Raw genomic sequence first — 21465 nt, forward strand, 5'->3', positions numbered from 1 at the left:
AACGCAACCAAAAGCGACTAGGTTCATTCAAACTAACTTAGTATTTACGTGGGAGTAGTATAATTGCGAGAGGAAGCAGTGATAATAAAATAGCTTTTAAATAAAAAAGTAAAAAGAATAATAATAAACGTTATCTGAATTTATGTCACCGCGTCCCAGCGTCATGTCAGACGTTTAAAATATTTCTACGTGTTTCCGGTGTCGTGGCGATCTCTAACACACACAGAACAGTTTCACACATCAGTCAGTAAACCATCTGATAAACAGCACAAACATGATTTCGTTAACGGACTCACAGAGTAAGTACATTTTACATCATATCCGCTTGTGTTAATGTTGTTTGTTCAGATATAAATGTAAAAAATACTGTTTCAAAGCTGAAATGGTGTGGAAGGGATGAATGGAAATGAATGAGGATACACGGCATGGCCTCTTACAGAACAATCAAATCACTGCTATAGTGAAACTATGTCATCTATTATTAGAATAATTGTGATACCATTAAAATACCACTTCCATTATGTTAATGTACCCTCGATCAGTATTATAGTTTAAAAATGTTATGTATCTATCTATCTATGATTATGAAATGATATTCTCTGAAGTGCTGTGGAGTCCTATGCAAAAACCATGGAATATGATAACCAAACACTGCAATATTGTGACTGTGTGGACCACAAATCTTAAGTGTCAATTTTGTGAAATTGAGATTTATGCATCATCTAAAAGCTGAATAAATCATCTTTCCATTGATGTATGGTTTGTTATTATAAAACACTATTTGAAAATCTGGAATCTGAGGGTGCAAAAAAATCTAAATACTGAGAAAATCACCTTAAATTAATTCTTAGCAATGCATGTTATTAATCAAAAATGAAGTTTTGACTACTAAATATGTTCACGGAACATGATCTTTACTTATGTCTGTAATGCAGAACTGATAAAAGCTGTTTTTTACAGAGATCGGAATGGGGCTGACGGGCTTCGGCGTGTTTTTCCTCTTCTTCGGAATGATTCTTTTCTTTGATAAAGCGCTCTTGGCCATAGGAAATGTGAGTGTTTGCTTTAACACAGAAACAGTTGTTTGAATGAACCAAAATGTGACGTAAACGCTCAGATTTGTGTTAGGAGATTAACATGCTGCTTGAACTGAACCTGGATGTGTTTTTGTATTTGCAGATCTTGTTCGTCGCGGGTCTCTCATTCGTTATCGGACTGGAACGGACGTTCAAGTTCTTCTTCCAGCGGCATAAAATAAAAGCCACCGGTTTCTTTCTGGGAGGTGTTTTAGTGGTGCTCATCGGATGGCCGATTGTAGGCGTCGTCCTCGAAGTCTATGGATTTTTTCTCCTTTTCCGGTGAGTTGTTTTGTTTTATCAAAATATAACCCCTGCTGAGATGTTTAGGTTGGTTTTGCATCACCATAAAGAGTTTTATTTTACTTAAACCAACAATGTGCACAAGTAGCTTGAAATCACAACAAATGAACCTGGAACCGAACGGTTTGCAAGCAAAAGCAGAAAGCGAAGCACTTGTAATAAAACAAGAATCAACATAGTGTGCATATCACATTTTCTGTGACTTAAGTTCACAAAACAGTGTATATGTTGGTAATCTCTAAACCTTATAAATAACCATGTCTTGTTATAGTTTGTGCTGTTATTTGATACGAGTAGCAATCATTTAACACTATTTTAAAACTATTGATTTCAAAACAACCAGATATAAGCTCCATGCATGCTCATATAAGACTTGTTTTTTTATTACTGGTAGAGTTTAGTAGGTATCCACCTTATTAGCTTTAATATGACTTGATTATAATTTGGTGTCCATCTGTTTTCAGGGGCTTTTTCCCAGTAGCGGTTGGCTTCATTAGGAGGGTGCCTGTTCTTGGATATTTACTGAACCTTCCTGGTATCAGTGGAGTAAGTTTTATTTTATCACTAGCTTGGTATTTTTTTGCTTGTGTAGGTGACACATGACTATAGTAATATTGTTCTGTTTCTCTTTTAGTTGGTGGATAAAGTCGGTGAGAGCAACACTATGGTATAACGGTCAACACTTTAGTACTTTCTTGTAGTTTTCTATGAATGCCTCATATTTATATTTGTAATAATAGCGCTTCTGGTTCGGTGTCTTGCTGGAAAACATTTCTGTATGACTTTTGATACTTTATCTGTGAAGACGTTCAGGTGTTTTTTTTTCTGGGACTGATTGCCAAACTAAGTCAGGCACTGTTTTTGTTACTGCATCACACGTCTCCCCCTGCAGGGGGCGACAGGGACCACTTAACCCCTAAATGACCACAAGATGGGCAGATCAAGTGAACGAGCCACAAATGAAAGGAATCACTGGGTTCTGAATGGAATCGTTACTGGTTTTTTTTATCATGCTTTTACATGCCAACTGTTCTGTTTTGCTCATTTTATTTGTCAAAATCTAATTAGGACTTTTACCTCAAGAGCTCCACCTAGAGGAGCGGAGACTGTTTCATCATCTCTTCATGCTCACGAGGAAAATTCACCAAACCTATGTGACATGTTATAATACATGACTGACTTGTTTAAGAATTTGTAAATACTTCAAATGTGAGACTAATGTAAATTTTTACAGACCTCTTTAATAAATGGATTATATCCTTTACGGTCATTTAAAGTCTTTTATAAGCACTCATTGCAAATATTACACAACAGTTGTATATATTGCTAGCATGTGGTTTACACTTTGCTCTTTTATTCGACATTTGGGGAGTACATTGACTAGTTCCTGTAACCAACAGTCAGTTGGAAGTGTAAGAGTGTCAATCAAACACTTGGACACAGCTTCTTTATAAACTTCCTCATGAATCTCTTTCACATTTACTGATTAAAACTCAACACAAAAAACGAATTTCTTCTTTGTCTAGATTCTGACTATTCTGGACTTTCATGAGGTCCACCATGAGATGCTTTAAAACATTTGAACAAGTAATATAATTTCAATGCTTGATTTTTTTTTTTCTGACTAATTTCCTCCAATGCATTTCTTTTTTTTTATAATTTTGCTAGATAATTTATATGTTGGCACAGTTTCGATTTAAATTTTTTTTTTTTATTAAAAGGGGTTTTTAAGATCACAAATCATCTTTTCGTTAAAGTGTGTCCAAACGTTTGATTTTCTAATGTATAATATTTGCTATATTTCACCATCAGACACCAAGATCTGTTTTCACACAAAGTGCTGATTTGACAATCATGTGTTTATATAATTATTTTAAAGCAAACGTTCATCCTAAAATGAAACTTTTTTGAACATGTGCTCACTCTCAGACCATCTAAGATGTAGATGAGTTTGGTCTTCATCAGATTTGGAGAAATGTATCATTGCATTACTCACTCACCAATCGATGTGAATGGGTGCCGTCAGATTGAGAGTCCAAACAGCTGATTAAAACATCACAATATTCCACAGTCCATCAGTTAATGTCTTAAGAAGTGAAAAGCTGCGTATTTGTAAGAAACAAATCCATCATTAAGATTTATAATTGCCAGATTATTTGATTATTGTGATGTTTTTATCAGCTGTTTGGACTCTCAATCTGACGGCACCCATTCACATCCATTGGAGAGCAAGTGATGCAATGCTACATTTCTCCAAATCTGATGAAGAAACAAACTCATCCTGATCTCTGATGACCTGAGGATGAGCACATGTTCAACAAATTGCATTTCATGACATTGGAAGCGGTGAATAGTAGCGTTGGTTGTGAGTTAGCGTTACAGGTCTTTCAGGTCTTTCTGGATTTGCCACAGCATGTCCGCGCTCTTCTTCAGCTGTGAAATCTCGTCGCCGGTCAGGGTCATGTTGACCACGCTGCCCACTCCAGCGCTGTTCAACACACACGGAAGGCTCAGGTACACCTCGTCACCGATGCCATACATACCCTGAAACACATGCAGCGCATTCATTTTCTCCTTCATTCAGCGTTATAAATGTAAATTATGAATTGTGTTGGGTTTCAAGATTGTGCTACTCTATACTTGAAAGCCTACTATTTAAATGTGTAGTTCACCCCCCCCCCCACCACACTGAGTTAACGATGACAGAAGTTTACAATTTGGAGATGAACTATCCCTTTAATGGCAGTCTGAGAACTTGCTTTGCTCTAGTGATGTCGTTTTAAATGAACTGAATCTTTATCTGACCAAAAAGAGTGGAAATTATCAACATCTTTCAGACCTCAAGGTTTGTGTTTATATATAAATTAACGTTAAAACATGAACCCACCGAGAGAAATATTCACTACAGTAAAACATGTGACAGCTAGTCTCTGATTTAATTCATCACAAATGTAACATATTTACCACATCTTCTATAATGGTCCTTTTTTTTTTTTTACGTTCATATGATTTTTTTTTTTTTTTTTTAGTATTGTGCTTCCCAAGTACGCAATTTCTTTTTTTAAATAAACAGTAATAATAATAAAATAACTTTTCCACTTGAATATATTTTCACATCTAATTTATTCCTGTGATCAGTCAGCGTCACATGATCCTTCAGAAATCATTCTAATATGCTGATTTGCTGCTCATTTAACATTTCTGATTGTTATCAATGTTGAAAACACTCGTGTTTTCATGGAAATCCTGATACATGTTTTTTTTCAGGATTCTTTGATGAATAGAATGTTGCAACGAACAGTATTCATTTGAAACCGACATCTTTTGTAACATTCTAAATGTCTTAACTGTCACTTTTGAGCAACTCAATGCAACAAAAGTATCAGTTACAGAAAGAACAAAATGTAGCTGAGCCCAAACATTTGAACAGTGGAGTATTATGATCGTCCTGACCTTCACCATGGTGGACACGGGATGGACTCGGTTGAGGTTCTTCATGAGACTCTCTGTCAGGTCGGCCACACTCAGACCGATCGCCCAGTTTGTGTAGCCCTTCAGTCGGATCACCTCATAAGCGCTGCAGGGAACACACACATGCTAGTACTTTTGACAGAATAGCTCAAAACTAATAAAACTGATAACTAAACACCACACTGAATTAATCAAGCATTATAGTAAAGTCATGCGTCAATGTAGCCTACTGCTTCAAATGTTTAATGTGTTTCAAACACTCATTCACAGAATATTTAATAAACTGCATGATATTCAGTTTGGGTTAACTGTCCTGTACCTGTCCACGACCTTTTTGTGTGTTTCTTTCCAGTTCTCTTTGTCCGTGTCTTTGCCGATGTCTGGATTGAGTTTCTGCAGACTGACTCCTGCTACATTTGCACCACTCCAAACAGGAACTGCGATATAAACACACACACACACACAGAAAGAGAGAGAGACCATGAGTGGTTGAATGATAAAACAAACTCAAAGTTGTGTATATTTATTATGTATATATAAATACAAACACATGCATGCATATATTTAAGAAAAATCTGTTAAGTTTATATATTACATAAATATATTTATATATAATATAAATGTATATGCTGTACATGTAAATATTTGCTAAATATATACTGTATGTGTGTGTATTTATATATAAATAATAAATATACTCAGTACACATAAATATATTATGTAAACAAAAACTTTTATTTTGGATTCGATTAATCACGATTTAATCATTTGACTGCACTAATACTTTTATATTTATGTTTATATTTAATAAATGCAATTGAATTTACATTTATAGAAATCTAAAATAAAAATAACATTCTGAAGTTTTAATAAAGGAAATTATTAATTATTTATAATTATAATTTTACGAATGTAATTATTTTAATAATATGAGGAATAATTTAATGTTTTATTAATTATTTGCCTATAATTTATATTGTTATATTTACATAATTTAATATTTACACAACAAATCTATTTTTTATTTTATTGTAATAATAAAAATGAATAATCATTATTTTGATAACCATTTTATGCATTTATGTAATATATTAATATACGTTTATTGTATATTTATATGTATTTTAATAATACATAATTATTTTAAAAATATTTGTAATTTATTAAGTATATGTTATTACTTATTTAAATGTATATAATTTACTTATGCTTACAATTAAAAATTGCTATATAAATTTGAATACAATATTTATTTTTAATTCTGTAATTTATATAATTATATTTACATCATTAATTATTCATTATTGAAATAATGTATTAATTTTAATAATATATATATTACAAATAATTATTGTATTACTTCTTAAAATGTTATTTTATTATGTCTTATATTAATTAAAATTATTTATATTTTAATAAAATAAATATTTAAATTATTTCAATTTTTTATGTATTGTTTTTAATACATTTTATTATTAACTATTTATTTTATAATTTATATTAAATGATATATTTTTTTAGTCTGGCCCGTCTCACCGCTGGAGTCGCCGTGTTCTCCCAGAATCCATCCGTTGAAGCTGCTGGGATGGATGCCCATCCTCTCAGCCATCAAATACCGGAAGCGAGCCGAGTCCAGGTTGGTCCCGCTGCCGATGACGCGGTGTTTGGGCAGACCGCTCAGCTTCCAGGTCACATAGGTCAAAACGTCCACTATGTGTGCAGAAGAACTGTGTGTTATAAGCAAATAAAGAGTGAGATGTACGATGATGTGTGCTCATGGGCACCTGGGTTGGACACGACGATGAGGATGCAGTTGGGACTGTATCTGACGATCTGCGGGATGATGTGTTTGAAGATGTTGACGTTTCTCTGCACCAGATTCAGTCTGCTCTCGCCCTCCTGCTGACGCACGCCTGCTGTCACCACCACGACTCGAGAGTTCGCCGTCACAGAGTAATCTACAGGACAGAACCAGACGTTCAGGAGGTTTGGGCCACTGAGAAAGAGTCTCTGAGGAGGTGAGCGCTACCTTTGCCTGAGACGATCTTGGGCGTCTTTAGGAAAAGGCTTCCGTGCTGTAAGTCCATCATCTCGCCCTTGAGTTTGTCTTCTACGACGTCCACCAGCGCTAGCTCATCCGCCAGATCCTGCAGCAGACAGAAACATTCGTCACGTCTACACACTACTATCTACTTAGGTTTATTTCATCAACAACACTGCTTCACTTACGTTTTTTTTTGACAAATAATAATAAATATCAAAAAATGAATACTAATCATACAAATAATAATGATAACAGTATGCAAATAATAATAATAAAATAATATGAAAAATTTAAATAATGTTACTAATAAATTATTATAATAATAATAATATGAAAACTATATATTACTAGTACTAAAAAAGTATGAAAAAAATAAGAAACATTAATAATAAATGAAACAGTAGAAAAACTACTACTAAAACAATATGAAAAATATAAATATTAATAATAATAATAATTTGAACAAATATAAATACTAGAAATACTACAAATAAAATTAAAATGAAACAAAAAGTATAATACTAATGCCTATATTAATATTAATAATAGTAATAATATTAATAATAAAAGTATGAAAACGTTAATAATAATAATATTAAAACATTTTTTTTTATTATTAATAATAATTAACACTTGTAGTAAAAACAACGACATGAATGATAACAAAAATTAAAATGATTAAAAAATGTAGAATACAAATAATAAGTGAGGAAATATAAATAATACTACTTCGAATAATTAAAATATAAAACAAATCGATAGAAATCAAATTAATACTCTTAATAATAACAATATGAAATAACAGCAACAACAAATAAAAATATATAAATAACAAATACTACTACTAACGATATAAGAATATCAATAATAATAATAATAATAAATTAAAATGCAAATAAAATATTATTAATAATAAAGATACTATACTACTACTACTAATCAAATCAAATGATAACTGAAAACATGTTTTTCATAGAAGAGGTGTATCAAACTAAATCTGCGGTTTCTTTTATTTACATTTTATCTTTCATTTTGGAAATAAAAACTTTCCTCCAGACTCGTCTGATATGTCTCAGCCTGTGGTTGTTCACCTTTAGTCTGATCAAAGTCAAGCGCAGACAAACACTGGAACATGACCCACTGACATCATCAGAAAACAAAGTGTTCGTAACCTCGTGTTCAATCAATAGAGACTGAGCAATATGTTTGTGCTTCTCAAAGTCCAGAGTGTGTTGGTGAACGATAAGCACAGCCTGAGCATGTCATCATCAATAACTCGATGAGGAGAGAGTCGTACCCGCAGCAGGACGCTGACGGCGCAGGCCATGCCCACCTGTCCCACACCAACCACCGTCACTTTGTTCCTCGGCGGCTCCAGCGTCCCGCTGAACAGAGGAGTGATGAGCTTCTGCACGACCGACGCCATACTCAACACTACAGAGGAAGAGGAAGATCAGACACCGCAAACCCTGATGATGAATAGAACATAGAAACTCAACTTAACATCTCCTTTATTTCTCCCAGGCAGCAGTGCAATGACTGAATCTTTTAGCTGTATCTCAGATGTTCCCAGTAATCTCACCTGGGTCTCGTCTAGAGATCTCTACATTAACTCAAACTGTGCTCAGACTTACCAAGATACCAAAGTCTGAACCAAGAGTCAGAGATGTCACCATGAGCTCATGTGTTCCTCAGCAAATTCTCACAAGAGTTCACCTTTTAAGGGTTCTCAAAGTTAACTAAAACTACAAACATATTTATATATAAAACACACATTTATATAGATATATATTTAAATGCATTTGTATACTACAAATGTACTATATATTCTTCTGTAAGAAAAAAAATGCTTAGTGTTTTTAGTCAGATTAATTATTATTATAATTTTTTTTTGCAAGGCTAATAAAAGGCTACTTTGTGGTGCAGCAAGCAAATCCCAACAGAACATTAAAATTAAGCTTTGCCCAAACAACCCGTCCAGTCCTGTTTATAACCACTATAATGATTTAAAACATCACCGAGCAAACCATTCCCAAATCTGTCCTTAGTTTAAACCATACATCAACCTAAAGAACCTATAATTAAAAACATAATGAACAGAAACAGAGCTGCACGAGGATCTCACCTGCACACACAGATGCTCCTCACTCAGTCAATCACACAAGAATCAGTTTATATGCTTCATGCTTATATGCTTCAGTTTATATGCTGCTGCTGCTGCTGTGTTTAGATCAAGGTCACTTACAGGACACTCCTCCAGAGATGTGCACAAACACACGTCCTGTCCCACATGTTCCTCTCGTCTCCAATCAATGCACATTTTCAGCAAACACTCTCAGTCTTACCGTGTCTGTAGAGGCTTTGGGCTCCCAGATAGAGACACCAGCACGAGACGAGCATGGCAGGCTGTTGTTGTCGGCTATATGGGGCACTGCAGTGAATTAGACTGCCATCTCTGGTGCCAGCTTCCGGCAGACTGAGAGATAATGAGGTTACTGTAATCCACTGCACGTCTGCAAGAGGTCTGGTAAACATCGCTTCATCTGCTGTGTGCAAACATCTGATAGACGTCTTTAAGATGTCAACATTCGAAACCATAAACATCTTATAAACGTCTGTTTGACATCTGATAGGAAACGTCCTATAGACGTATTGCAGATGAGCAAACGCTCTAAAAAAATACGACTTGTAGAGGTGAATGCAGACGTGAAACAGATTAAAATGAGCATTTGATTTGCATTATGTTAAAAGCTGATGTCAGTTGTTTTCTCCAATTTAAAACTAAAAATTCGGTACAACTCTATAAAATTAATGATTAAATATGAATGCATGTATTTATGCATGTATATAGTTGTGCCCATGCGTTTAATTTTAACAACATGAGAGGCATCATGAAAATTGCATGTTTTATTTAGTACGGTCCTGAATAAGCTAGGCCTAGGCTTCTATTCTATATAATTGCTTACTTCAATTAAAAAAAAAATAATCTTAATACTATGTGTCATTACCTCAAGGGTGTGGAATTAAGTTGGGACGCTACTAAACTGTCCCTAGCAATAATTCTGAAACTTACTGTAGAAAACTGAGCAATCGTCAAACTGAATCAATTGAGTGAGTCATTTACGCTGGAACCGCTGCGATTGATTCAAACTCGTGACTTCGATCATTAGGTTTAAGCGATTCACTAGGAAAAATAAATAAACAGATCAAAACAGCCATTCATTTGAGTATTTCGACATCACTTTGATTTTCAAAAAGTGCGTATAGTAATGATGGGAGAAACGGAGGCTTTCGAAACTCCGAATCAGTTAACCATTGCGTCGCAAAATGATTCACTTTTCATCGAAGCGCTCCAATCGGATCGCGAATCATTTGATTCAAATAGAGACTTCAGAGCAGGTTCTGATAGCGCATCTTTTATTAAATTAATAACAGGTCTCTTTTTCTACGCCAGATTTCCAAAAACTAAGGCATGTTACAACAAAACTGTGTTTACTCAATACATTAAATATCAATGACTTATGACTAGCATTATTTCTATAGTGTTAAAAATCTTTCAAGAGTTGTGTCTATAAATAACTCGTAGAAAAAAAATGCATTTTATTAATTTGTGACTCAATGCTGTAAAATGTTATTTGACCAATTCAAATGTAAAGAACACTACTGCCCAATATGTTATGTAAAGTAGAAGATATGTCCTATTAATTAACTAATAAGAAAATAAATACCAGTTTGCAACATCAAGCTGCATTATAAATTATTTTATAGTTAAAACTGGTGCCTTCAAAATAAGGAGGGGAGCAGAGCCTCTACTGGCCACAGACACTTACTGCAACATCTGCCTAAAAATGTTTACACCAAAAGCTGTAAATGTGTGTCCAAAATAAATGAATCCAAGCTTTGAGAACATGCCGAAAGAAGAGACAAACCACTTTTCTTGTGTATAATATCCAGGTAGTTTTTTATTGTACTGATTAAAACCGGACGGCATTCATTCAAGTCATAAACATTTTTACACAGACTATTTAGACATGGATCTCCTCCGAGAAGGGGGCGTGTTTCCCCTTCACCGTCATGATGTCAGAGGTGGGCGGGGCTCAGGACTGACTTAAATACAGGAAACAGGAGGTGCTCAGCTGAGTCGAGGGGAAATGAGGCTGTTTACTCGATGAGGCCGAGCTTCTTTTTGAGCGACTCGGGCATCTCGGGGGGAGGAGGGCGGGGCAGGCGGAAGTAGACCTTCACCGAGTCGTAGATGAACCACTGCAGGGCCGTCAAGGTACCGATCATGATGATACGGGCGACGAGTCCCTTCCACACACCTGAGGAAACACAACACTCAAGTCAAAACGGATTGCAAAGGTTGATTTGTAGATGCATTTTGAATAGTAAAAAACATTTGATATAGTTTGTCTGCTCTCCAGCTGTTCTGCCCTGGTGTTTTCCTGTGAAGGATCAGGGCAGAGAGGATTCTGGGTAAGCAGGTGGACTGATCTCACACGCCAATGACTCAAGCACCTCCAACTGTACAGCAGTGAAGCTGCTGGGAGTCTCCGGGCCGATCCTGCTGCTCCCAAAGAGAGAACACAACCGAACCGGAGCAGAGAACCTCCCCAGAGGTGGATCTAAGGAGCGTGTTGTAAAGCACAGTGAACTGAGATTCAAGTCTCACCCTTTGGTCCAAGCTTCTTGAGCACTTGCACAGCTGTGCTTCCCTTCTCTTTGTTCAACACGGACACAACGGAGTCAGCAGGGTGAGACACGATGGCACAGAACACACCAGCTGCAAGACACAAGACAACATGCATCACAACTTTGATTTAAACAACCCAGATCTGTAAAAGTGTAGTGCTGATAAATGTAAAACATGCACAAATTTTTTAAAAATTATTATATATATACACACACACACACATTTTAAGCATGATGCTAATGAAATTAATGATAAAATAACTTTTTTTTTCTTTCATACATTTCGTAAAATGATATAAATAAAATAAGCATTTTTTTTATATTGTGACAAATGATTAATAAATAAATTTTTAAAGGTTTAAATTTAATCAAAAATCAAAAATAATGTAAAACTTAAAATGTATAAAAAAATAAAATAAGCATTTTTTAAACTGGTGATATGATTAATAAATAAAATTAATAAGAAATAGCGTATACTTTTATAAATTATAATATTAATGATTATTATATGAATAATATAGAGTAATACCATTTCAAATGTATATGGTAAAATAATAATATCAATAATCAAAACATTTAGTCATTTAGCAGATGCTTTTAACCAAAGTGACAACAGAAGCAATCAATAGTAGTAAAATAACTAAAAACAGATCCAAAACCTAACACTTTATACATACTACCTATACACATTTTAAAAATAAAGAAATTAGATATAATAGACAAATGCATACAACAATTTTAAACCTTAACATTTAAATGAAGAACAAAAAATTAATATAAAAACTATTTTAAATATTAAAGAACAAAAGGTATAAGAGAATAATAAAAATAACCGAACACCGAAAAACACACACACACACGTTTATAAATTCAAAATATATTTTTCATTTACATTTAGTTTGACATTTTAAAATAACTCAAATAACAAACTAAAACTTAAAAGACCTATACAGACATAATAAATTCAGACATGATTTAACTAATTCAGATAAACACATACAAAACACATACAAATAATACAAATCAAACAACAGTAGTTTATCAATAATCCTAAAAAAAAAAATAAAAACACTGCCAAATGCACATTAATGCACAATAATAATCAGGCTCACCGATGTAACCAGCGACGAAGGTGACGACCAGCTGTTCGGATTTGGAGCATTCGCTGCGGGGTTTGGGCACCACGTACTTGTAGAGCAACTCTACGGTGCGCTCGAAACAGGCGAACTTCATCATGGTGTAGGGGATCTGTCTCATCCACAGAGGAACCACACCTTTGTAGAACCTTCCAGAAGATCCACACACACACACACACACACACACAAATCAGGGTTAAGGGCCTACTTGTATATAGTTTGTCTGCTCTCCAGCTGTTCTGCCCTGGTGTTTTCCTGTGAAGGATCAGGGCAGAGAGGATTCTGGGTAAGCAGGTGGACTGATCTCACACGCCAATGACTCAAGCACCTCCAACTGTACAGCAGTGAAGCTGCTGGGAGTCTCCGGGCCGATCCTGCTGCTCCCAAAGAGAGAACACAACCGAACCGGAGCAGAGAACCTCCCCAGAGGTGGATCTAAGGAGCGTGTTGAGCTGCTGTAAGGTCTGAAGTACAGGACACTCACGCCCAGAGTCCTTCCTCGGCGTACATCTTGGGGGCACATTCTCTCAGGGTGTTGGCATAGCCCGGCTGAGTCTGGATTCGCACTTTACACGCCTCCATAGGGGCCAGAGCAATGTCTGCAAAGAACTCAGCGCTGGCAGAAGCAGCCAGATACAGCGAGGTTCTCCACAAGTATGCTTTTTCCTGAGAGAAAAGGAAGAACAAGAGCATCAGCCAGTGGAGCAACTCTACGGTGCACATATATATATATGTGTGTGTGTGTGTGTGTGTGTTAGTTATTTGTCCTCTAGATAATATTCTATTGATATTTAATTTATACTGTTTAAAAATTCATTTTAGTAAATGTTTTACTATAATTTTTTTTAACCACTTCAGCTGTTATTTTGATTTTTTGAGAATTAGGCATATGCAATATTGGACCCACCGGTGGGTCCCCAGAGTTGATGTGGTTTTAAAATAGGATTTAAATGTGTAAATAAAAATTTTTAATATAAAATTATACATACACAAAAAAACTTTAGTAATAAATTGTATTTATAAGTCAGTTTAAAATTATTAGAACTATTTATATCTATCTATATATAAGTTTGTATAATAAAAATTATATAATTGTAAAAGTTATTATTTTTTTATGTTAAACAGATTTTACAATTATGTACATTTACAAAAAATATAAAACAATAAAATGTAAAATTATAATATGTATTATTTGTATTTAAATACTAATATTAATTAACAAATAATAAAAAGTTAAATTATAACTTAAAATAGTTATGGTATATGATTGTTTATATTATAATGGGTTAACCTCTTAAGTGCCACCGGTGGGCCTGTTGGCGATCTTTTTTTCTCCGTCACATATCTTAGTAATACTCATAAATTACATATCATTTGAGGACATTGCGTTACCGTGGAAATGGTACTTTGTTATCTTCTGGCAGTCTTCTTCCTCTTAGTGGGTGGAGCCAGGTGTCATATAACAAAATGTATTATGGTCTTTTAGAATATATTTTTTTTATAATCTTGACAAAATACATATGATCGGAAAGGTCTGAGTGATTTCTATTTTGTGATAGAAGTAACATTAACAGAGATATTTAGACATCTGTGATAGAAAAATGCATTTAAAAAAAAATTCAACAAAATTGTGGTACAACACCCTAAATAAAACATCACAGGAACCTCTTTTTTTTTTTTTTTTAATCAACTTCAAATTTGGAACATAACTTTAGACATAAGGTTTTCATTTTATAGCAATTTTTTGGATTCAAAAATATTTTTACAAATATTTAATATACAATGAAAATGTTACATTTAAAATAGTCTGTATGGTATTAGGTCTGTATTCCAAAGCGTCCAATAATTTTAACAATTTAAGTTTGATTAGTCCACTTAAAGTAAATGAAGTTAATATCTAAAATAGTCTAATTACCGCATTTGACTATTTATATTTAATAAATATTTTCAAATGATGAATTGACTTAAGATACAAAATTCCCTTATAATATATATAATTTATTATTTGTATATAAATACTATTTACACTCTTTCAACAATTAAACTTAAATAAGGGTAACAATCTGGCTATTTTTAACCATTTAATTGTCAATTACTATTAATTGATTTCAACTACCTAAAAAAAGTACAACTGCCTGGAGCCAAAAAAAAAATTTCTGCAAATTAATCGTCACAATGTTACATTACGAAGTTACACATTGTTAAATACTTCATCAATTTAGAATTCGTTCACCTCTCCGAGCAGGTCACCGTACATGATCTTGAACACCTCGTAGAAGCCGAACTTGCAGAGCCCCTGCATGGAGTATCCGATGAAGGTGGGCGCCCAACCTTTGGCCAAGCCACGCACACCGTCCTCTCTGATCGTGACCGAGAACCCATTGAAGATGCTCTTGTATTTAGCTGGATCCACCTAAACACAGCACTGGGTTATTGCGAAGACAGTCAGCAAACGATTACAGAGGAACTTCACCAGGAACCGGCAGCTCATGAAGGAACACAAAAATGGCATTTACATGCTGTATTTCCAAAACAAGATTAATAAATCATAAAGTAGACCAAATGTTACAAGGATGACATCACTGGCAGAGCGTCACAGATCATTCAGAAATAGTGTTTTACTCATCCTCATCTCTTTCTAAACTCAGACTATATTCTTTATTCATTGAAACAAACAGACTCATATATATACATATACATATACATATATATATGAAAAGAAAATGTAGTTATTTTCACGAGGGATTATTAACTGCATGAGTTCTCAGTTACCAAAACATTTTAGCTGGTTAGTCAAATCACTTCAAAAGTGTCTGTGACCTTCGGCCATGGATGTCATCTCATTTAACGCTGATGAAGGGGAGGGAAGTGAGTAAAGACCTGGAGCCGGCACTTGACCAGGTCGAGGGGCACGACGGCCGTGTGTGTAATACCACAGCTCAAGATGCCCCCGAACCCGCAGAGGGCGTAGTACTTCCCCGAGCCGAACTCGCAGCTATCAGCCGACTCTGTGACGTGAGGGAACACACACACACATGCTCATGCATCACAACACTTAACATGCTGATGAGGGATTGCACTGGGGTCAGCTCACACGGACACACTCGGGTGACTCCGGCTAACACACACACACACACAGACCTGCATCCGGCACTTGACCAGGTCGAGGGGCACCACAGCCGTGTGTGTGGTCCCACAGCTGAGGATGCCTCCGAAGCCACACAGGAGCAAGTACTTCTGTGAGCCGAACTCACAGCTGTCTCCCTCTGAGGAGAAACACGCAATCATGTTCATAAAGTCTGAGACATCTGCCATGATGGATCCTCAAGCACGACCTTTCAACTTCTATCAGACAATGTGACGTGTTTGTCAAGGGTTATAATCTTAATCCCATTATACACTTAGGAGACCGATACAGTTTATTTTAATCTGAAAAGAAAAAAAGAAAAGTATAAAGTATTGTATAGTAATATATATTAATACTACAAATATACATTTTAACAATAGAAATTATATTAATTTCAGTAACACAAAACATTCATATAAACAATCTAACAATGAAAATTCAGTTCAGTCTATATTTAAATCAGCAATTATTATTATGGATTTGTATGCAACTATCTGCAGCTATAAGTAAATTGTCAGCATTTTGTATATATTACAAACATTTTCAAATACTTTATAAATTTGATACTCATACATTCTAACAATTTTATTATACATGTGTGACAGTCCAAGTTTGTACTAAATTACACTACACACATTTTTATGGTTAACCACTAAAGGTAGAACCACTGGTAAATCTTGCATTTATTAAATGCAAATGTATTAAAAAATAAAAATTACGATTAGATGTTGGGCAAGGTACAAGACACCGGAATCTTCAGCCTGAGAGCCAATTAGAACTCGCCTTCTTGAGCACTGGACGCGCTACTGCGCCAGAGACCCAATCAGATCGTGACTCATTGCGAACAGCAGGTCATGTGCAGAACAGGACGCTTTAAAGAACATCGCGTCCCCCAGCGCCGGCGCTATGGTGGGGCATTCGAGGGCCGTGCCCACCCTAGCGGTTATTGATGCCCCTCCTACAGACCATGGCGTGGCCAAAATTAAAAAAAAAAATCCCATTTAGTTATTTTAATATAAAATGTTCAAACTGTAACTTAAATTAAAAGAATGGGAAAATGCATCATTTTGGTTGTTCATGGCACGTTACTAGGCTTCGTCATGGTGAATGCTTATTGGTCGCCATCTCGCCGAGTAAACTTGTTACATTTGATTTGCAGAGCACGCGCAAAATCCATTTCAAGTTGAAGAACAGTTTGTCTGTCTATATTATAGACAGTTGTTAGCAGCTAATCAAAAAAAAAAAATAGATTTACGAAAATGGATTAGACCTCCGCAGCCTCGTCAATCAGCAGACTTGGATACTCCGGCCACGACCACCAGTACCACGGTCTGAGAGCCGAGCTGGCCCTTCTTTTGCGAATGCTAGCAAATGCACAAGCGAATGGAAGTACACAGTACTTAGACGGTTCAGTAGCAACACTCGTCGCCTGCAACTCTTCTGAGGGTAACTCACTTGTTCAATTCACTTATTGAAGCCAGCCCTGGCTTTCATAAGGCCTACTAAGCAGGTGAATTGTTGATGAATGTTTGTGGGTTGTAACTGCATTTGTGTTAAAGATATATGGGCTTATGTCATTTCTGCTTGGTGAGTGCATAAACTGCTGGTAGGTGTGTAACCCAGGTTTAAAAACAAGTATTAGCATAAATAGCAGAATATACATTTATTTTTGTCCTTTATTTATTTTGTTTAGAAAACGAGTCCTTTAGAGTATTTACAGTCCTTGAAACCCTAAGGAAAAACGGTGTTTAAATGATTTTATTTGTTGAAGCACACTTTGTATTTTCTGTATTTTATTTCTTCCATTTCCTGTATTTTATTTTATCTTTATCTATTTCTCAAGTTCTACAAAATTTGCATTCTACACAAATCAAAAACTAAAAAATTTGTTCAAAAATGTTGTAACATCCTTATTCTATGCAGGCGAATTTTAGTCTTCTGATTTAAATGGTCCATACGCAGACATTTGTGTGATGTCCAACTCGTTTTATGAAGAAAAAAGCCTTAAGTTTTCAGAAAAATCTATACGAAAAAACTTTGTCTGAATTTTTTTTGTCGTTTTTTCAAAGCTTCAAACTGATTCAGTGTTTTATTTTTGTCGTCGTAATTTGTTAATTATTTACGTATAAACAATATATAGCTATTTATTGTAGGCCTATTTTATGTTTTTTTAATTTAGCCTATATTATATTTATATTATTATTTTCTGTCCTGTTCTGTTGTTTAGGCTATCTGTTCTGGGCCGGGTTTTGCCGATGATAACGATGTAGCCTACCCTATCTTAGCTCTTAAAAGCGCTCTCTACGTGCAAGGTTATGAACGTTAGCCACAATTCCTTACGCGTTTCCCAAAAATGTACAATTTTCACAAAAAATGTAGGCTACTGAACTCGTAGAACGCTACGTGCTACTTGAGTCACTGTGCATTCGCAAAGTGCTGAACTAGGCTATACTAACATTATATGGAATCGTATTCTGAACGTTTAGCCTAACAATCGTCATCTGTTGTGTATTAGGAATCAAGACAGGTAAAAATAAAATAAAAAATATATAATGACATTCTTTATAGATAGATAATTGGAGCTAACATTCTATTGAGAGTGAGGAGTCACGTGCCGATTTGGGAGGGGTCTGAGCCGATCGGCCATGATGGTAGGACACGCTATCGGTTGCCAGGGGCAACACCTTCAGAACTTCACAGAGGCGCGACTAAACATTTCAGAGCTGTTTAATTTTTGCGCATTTATTATGTCGGCGGAACAGAGATGGATCTACGAATACAAGAAAGAAAAGAAGAAAGTAAAGCAATGCAAAAAGATAAGGCGAAAGAAAGGGGACCTTACATGAATAAGCTTACACCAAGCACAAAACAGCGGTATTTGGAGAAGCTCTCAGGCATCCAAAATATCGACCCATACGAGCTCCCTGCAGCGGCACAGAGACCTGGACCATTTACCTCCATGCACACATATGGACATTGGGAATTACATTGTTTACCATGTAAGTCACCTTGCATTAACGCTGTTAATTGCTCTAATCTAACCAGGACATTTACATCTTGCAATCACACATTTAACTACCCTGGCCAACCCAGAACTGGTTTGTCCACTTTGCAGCCCCCAACACAAAAACCTGGTACAGTATGTGTCATTGGGCTAAAATCAAATTATAACTAAACATACACAGCTTTAGCCTCCATCAAAACATGTTGGAAACGTTTGTGTACACTGAACATCTCGTTACAATCTGGTGTTTACGAAACAGTCGCCGTTAATTAAGTTACTTTGTCATTTTGGTCAAGAAGTGTCTGCTAAATGCAATGTGTAATTACAACACGCTAAAACGCATGTGAATAAACTTACTTTGGCCAGTACAACGCTGTTTTCACCACCTGGAGGCTTGTAGATGGACCCAGCCACAGCAGAAAGCCCCATAACTTTCCAAAGACGTGTGGCTTTTAAACTCCTGAATTCTGTAGTAACTTACACCAAAAACAAGATAATTCACAATGTCCAGATGTGTGTGTGGAGGTAAATGGTCCTGGTCTCTGTGCCATTCCGCTGCAGGGAGCTCGTATGGGTCAATATTTTGGATGCCTTAGAGCTTCTCCAAATACCGCTGTTTTGCACTTGGTGTAACCTAAAAAAAAACTGTATTCCATTGTTCCTATGTTTTCCATATGTATCGTGTGAGGTGCTGGAGCAGTTTTTAACGCAGCAGTAACTTCCAGGCATGGTAAAACAGTGCGGAATTGCAAAAACCTCCTCACCTATAGAGTTAACAACACATGTAAACAATCCTGTTTTGCCGCCTGTGTCCTGTCAACATGGAGACTGTGCTATCGAGGGGAGGGGCTCTGTGGTATGACGACAACTCCTCACTCTCATATATAGATCATTGGAGCCAACTGACTCTTGCCATATGAGTGAAGTGTGAAGTGACATTCAGCCGACAAAACATATCCGGTCGACAAAACGGCAAATTTCAGCGCTGCTGTTCCTCTTTTAGATAAAAACCCAAGTCCAAATCGTTCAATGTCATTCTATATAGATCTTCAAGATTTAGGTCTGGATTTCCATGCTACTATGATTTTGCCAATGCGTCAAAAAATATTTATCAAACGACAGTGCCCCCCCGCCGATGATCCAATGCCCCTCCAGTAAATCTGCTCTGACGCCGACTCTGGCGTCCCCTGACCAGCTCAATAACATTGACATATTTCACGTATTTACTCGAATATGGTGCATTAGAATGTAAAAACCTACACCATTATTTAACGCAAATATATGAAAGTGATCAATTTAGGAACTCAAAGGACTAAAGCATTTAAAGGGAACGTCCTAATGATCTAAACTACAACTCAAGGGGAACTACCGCTAGTTAGCATACTGCTAATGCTAACTAGTATACTATCCTTTCATTTACCGTTCACTGTCCCATCCTGAGCATCCATTTCAAGCGTTAATACAACAATTAAAAAAACCGCGATGGTTAAGGGTGCCTGTCTTAATTTTAACTGCAGGTGGAGAATGATAATGAGGTGTTTTGTGCTCTGACGGGATCTTACCGGCGGTCGCGGCGGCGGCGAGCCTGCGCTTCTGGACGGGAGTCTCCAGTTCACCGGCTTTCTGAAGAGTGAACAACGGGGCGCTGAAGGGGTTCCCCCGTGCCAGCTGGGTCAGTGTGCTCGGATACATGTCTGAGAGACGACATAAACCACGGTTAGGCACTGACATGTCAAATAAAATAGTATTTTGTCCTTTCTCTCTCTGTGGAGAAGTCAGCGGTGCCGCGCTCTCGAGACAGACGTTACGATATATACAGCGCTAAACTTAGTATTTAAGATGTTATTTAAGGTCCTCATGTGAAGAACACGTGGCATGACGATCCAATCTGTGCGTGAAGACCGAGGAAATAGCTGTGTGAGGTTGGAGAAACTCTTACTTTAGTGAAGTTGTAGCAAGATGTCGCCTCCGTCCTCTCCTCTGCCGGCTGCGCGCGCAGAGACCGAGCGGAGTGCGGGAGCGACCGCGTCATTGCAGACCCCTCCCACCTCATTATAAATCCTGCAATCGCGAAGTTTTGGTTCATGATTATTAATATAGACGGCGATTTTATTTTTTGAAAAAAATGAGGTGCAGAGGGGGTACATAGTGATATTAATTAACAATGAGCTATGATTTAATAAAATACATTATATTAATTCACTTATTTGTATGGAGAATGTATAGGATTTAGCACATCTAAGGGTATTTTTATTTAAATTAATTATAATTTTTTTGCTTTATTTTACTTATTTGAAATCTATAGGGTTTATCCTAAGGGTATAAATATATGTTTAATTTGGGCATGACCTGTGTAATAATCTTTTATTTGCTAGTTTTATTGGTGTGTATTTATATATTTATTTATTTACTTTATAGAGAATATTTAGCACTTCTAAAAGGGACACATGTCCTTTGTATTTTATCATGTAATATGTTATTATATATGTTACATATGGAGGTGATAATATTTTTGTTTGTTAGGTTGTAGGGTTTATTTTTACATTATTTGATTTTGTTTTTATTTATTTATCCAGAGGGTATAAAAATAATATGTCCAAAAAGGGAAATAT

The 21465-nt window shown here is 35.9% G+C and overlaps 3 protein-coding genes and 2 non-coding genes across 6 annotated transcripts; 1 reads left to right on the forward strand and 4 right to left on the reverse strand.

Annotated features, from left to right (window-relative positions):
* The first annotated feature begins 35 nt into the window (after window positions 1-35).
* LOC132133817 (vesicle transport protein GOT1B-like) lies at window positions 36-2649 on the forward strand. The gene is made up of 5 exons (XM_059546812.1): window positions 36-299; window positions 961-1052; window positions 1180-1358; window positions 1844-1925; window positions 2014-2649. Exons 1-5 carry the CDS (start codon window positions 275-277, stop codon window positions 2050-2052), a joined length of 417 nt encoding a protein of 138 aa, XP_059402795.1. The 5' UTR covers window positions 36-274; the 3' UTR covers window positions 2053-2649.
* LOC132133815 (L-lactate dehydrogenase B-B chain) lies at window positions 2646-9387 on the reverse strand. Its single transcript, XM_059546810.1, has 8 exons — window positions 9240-9387; window positions 8192-8328; window positions 6880-6997; window positions 6635-6808; window positions 6387-6560; window positions 5170-5287; window positions 4833-4956; window positions 2646-3923 (listed from the first exon to the last, which is right to left on the reverse strand). Exons 1-8 carry the CDS (start codon window positions 9292-9294, stop codon window positions 3756-3758), a joined length of 1068 nt encoding a protein of 355 aa, XP_059402793.1. The 5' UTR covers window positions 9295-9387; the 3' UTR covers window positions 2646-3755.
* Window positions 9388-10826: 1439 nt separating this feature from the next.
* On the reverse strand, window positions 10827-20927 carry LOC132133189 (solute carrier family 25 member 3-like). Of its 2 annotated transcripts, none has more exons than XM_059545941.1 (8): window positions 20793-20927; window positions 20416-20547; window positions 15603-15730; window positions 14956-15135; window positions 13207-13388; window positions 12699-12871; window positions 11567-11677; window positions 10827-11216 (listed from the first exon to the last, which is right to left on the reverse strand). In XM_059545941.1, exons 2-8 carry the CDS (start codon window positions 20543-20545, stop codon window positions 11056-11058), a joined length of 1065 nt encoding a protein of 354 aa, XP_059401924.1. In that variant the 5' UTR covers window positions 20546-20547; window positions 20793-20927; the 3' UTR covers window positions 10827-11055. The 2 variants fall into 2 exon arrangements, with proteins under 2 accessions (XP_059401924.1, XP_059401925.1); XM_059545942.1 differs by lacking the exon at window positions 15603-15730 and adding an exon at window positions 15864-15988.
* On the reverse strand, window positions 11303-11533 carry LOC132133884 (small nucleolar RNA SNORA53). The gene has a single exon (XR_009429271.1). It is a non-coding gene; the product is annotated as a small nucleolar RNA SNORA53 (small nucleolar RNA).
* Window positions 12941-13171, reverse strand: LOC132133885 (small nucleolar RNA SNORA53). The gene has a single exon (XR_009429272.1). It is a non-coding gene; the product is annotated as a small nucleolar RNA SNORA53 (small nucleolar RNA).
* Window positions 20928-21465: the final 538 nt, after the last annotated feature.

The sequence above is a fragment of the Carassius carassius genome, chromosome 50 (genome assembly GCF_963082965.1).
Source record: "Carassius carassius chromosome 50, fCarCar2.1, whole genome shotgun sequence".
NCBI lineage: Eukaryota > Metazoa > Chordata > Actinopteri > Cypriniformes > Cyprinidae > Carassius > Carassius carassius.

Bases quoted from the DNA above. Each gene is read 5' to 3' on its own strand.
- LOC132133815 (XM_059546810.1), bottom strand. From the start codon at position 9,294: ATGCTCGTCTCGTGCTGGTGTCTCTATCTGGGAGCCCAAAGCCTCTAC. The intron at 6,998-8,191 runs GTACGACTCTCT...TGTCTGCTGCAG, and splicing joins CCGTCAGCGTCCTGCTGCGG to GATCTGGCGGATGAGCTAGC. The intron at 3,924-4,832 runs GTCAGGACGATC...CATGTGTTTCAG, and splicing joins CCGTGTCCACCATGGTGAAG to GGTATGTATGGCATCGGTGA.
- LOC132133817 (XM_059546812.1), top strand. From the start codon at position 275: ATGATTTCGTTAACGGACTCACAGA. The intron at 1,053-1,179 runs GTGAGTGTTTGC...TTGTATTTGCAG, and splicing joins CGCTCTTGGCCATAGGAAAT to ATCTTGTTCGTCGCGGGTCT. The intron at 1,926-2,013 runs GTAAGTTTTATT...TTTCTCTTTTAG, and splicing joins ACCTTCCTGGTATCAGTGGA to TTGGTGGATAAAGTCGGTGA.
- LOC132133189 (XM_059545941.1), bottom strand. From the start codon at position 20,545: ATGTATCCGAGCACACTGACCCAGCTGGCACGGGGGAACCCCTTCAGC. The intron at 15,731-20,415 runs GTAAGATCCCGT...CTCACGTCACAG, and splicing joins CGCCGCCGCCGCGACCGCCG to AGTCGGCTGATAGCTGCGAG. The intron at 11,217-11,566 runs GTGAGACTTGAA...GTGTTTCCTCAG, and splicing joins CAAGAAGCTTGGACCAAAGG to GTGTGTGGAAGGGACTCGTC.